Source organism: Buceros rhinoceros, unplaced genomic scaffold (assembly GCF_000710305.1).
Source record: "Buceros rhinoceros silvestris isolate BGI_N320 unplaced genomic scaffold, ASM71030v1 scaffold34245, whole genome shotgun sequence".
Classification (NCBI taxonomy): domain Eukaryota; kingdom Metazoa; phylum Chordata; class Aves; order Bucerotiformes; family Bucerotidae; genus Buceros; species Buceros rhinoceros.
The window spans coordinates 2,037-2,473 of record NW_010413945.1 but is presented as its reverse complement, the minus strand read 5'-3'; the positions used below and the strand labels follow the sequence as shown (position 1 = coordinate 2,473).

General features: G+C 65.7%; 1 protein-coding gene across 1 annotated transcript in view; it reads right to left on the bottom strand.

The window, feature by feature from the left end:
- The window catches only part of LOC104494145 (active breakpoint cluster region-related protein-like), a gene marked incomplete at its 3' end in the record, with an annotated part of 3,709 nt that overhangs the window by 2,915 nt on the left and 357 nt on the right, over window positions 1–437 (bottom strand). The window contains exon 2 of the mRNA XM_010136941.1: window positions 52–104. Within this exon, the coding sequence (XP_010135243.1) occupies window positions 52–104 (53 nt within the window). The remainder of the gene's footprint in view (window positions 1–51; window positions 105–437) is intronic.

The following is a 437-nucleotide window of genomic DNA, read 5'->3' as shown; positions in this document are numbered from 1 at the left end:
GGGAGCAGAGACCCCCCACCAACCCCACGCCAGGACTGGCATCACACTCACATGCAGGACAAGGGTGCTCCGAGTCACCCGGTCGATGGGTTTGTACAGTAGCGCTGTGGGGAGAAAGGAGGCATCAGCAGCCACTCTGAGCCAGGTCCCCAGTCCCTCTCCCCCAGAGTCAGCACTGTGTCCCCCAGGGGCAAGGAGGGGAGACCAGGTGCCCAGAGTTCACGTGGACCCCTGGGCGAGTGTCTGGGGTACGTTCTGCACGGAGCCGGCAAAGCCAGACCATCACGTTGCTGCCGGAGCAGCGCTAGCCAAGGCTTGATGCCGCGGCCCCACGTCCTGCTGCACCGGGGCAGGAGAAACCACAGCCGGGCTGGTGCGTGGAGCCGGGGCAGAGCCCAGTGCCGGCAGCTGCCTGCCAAGCACCTTGATTTACAGGG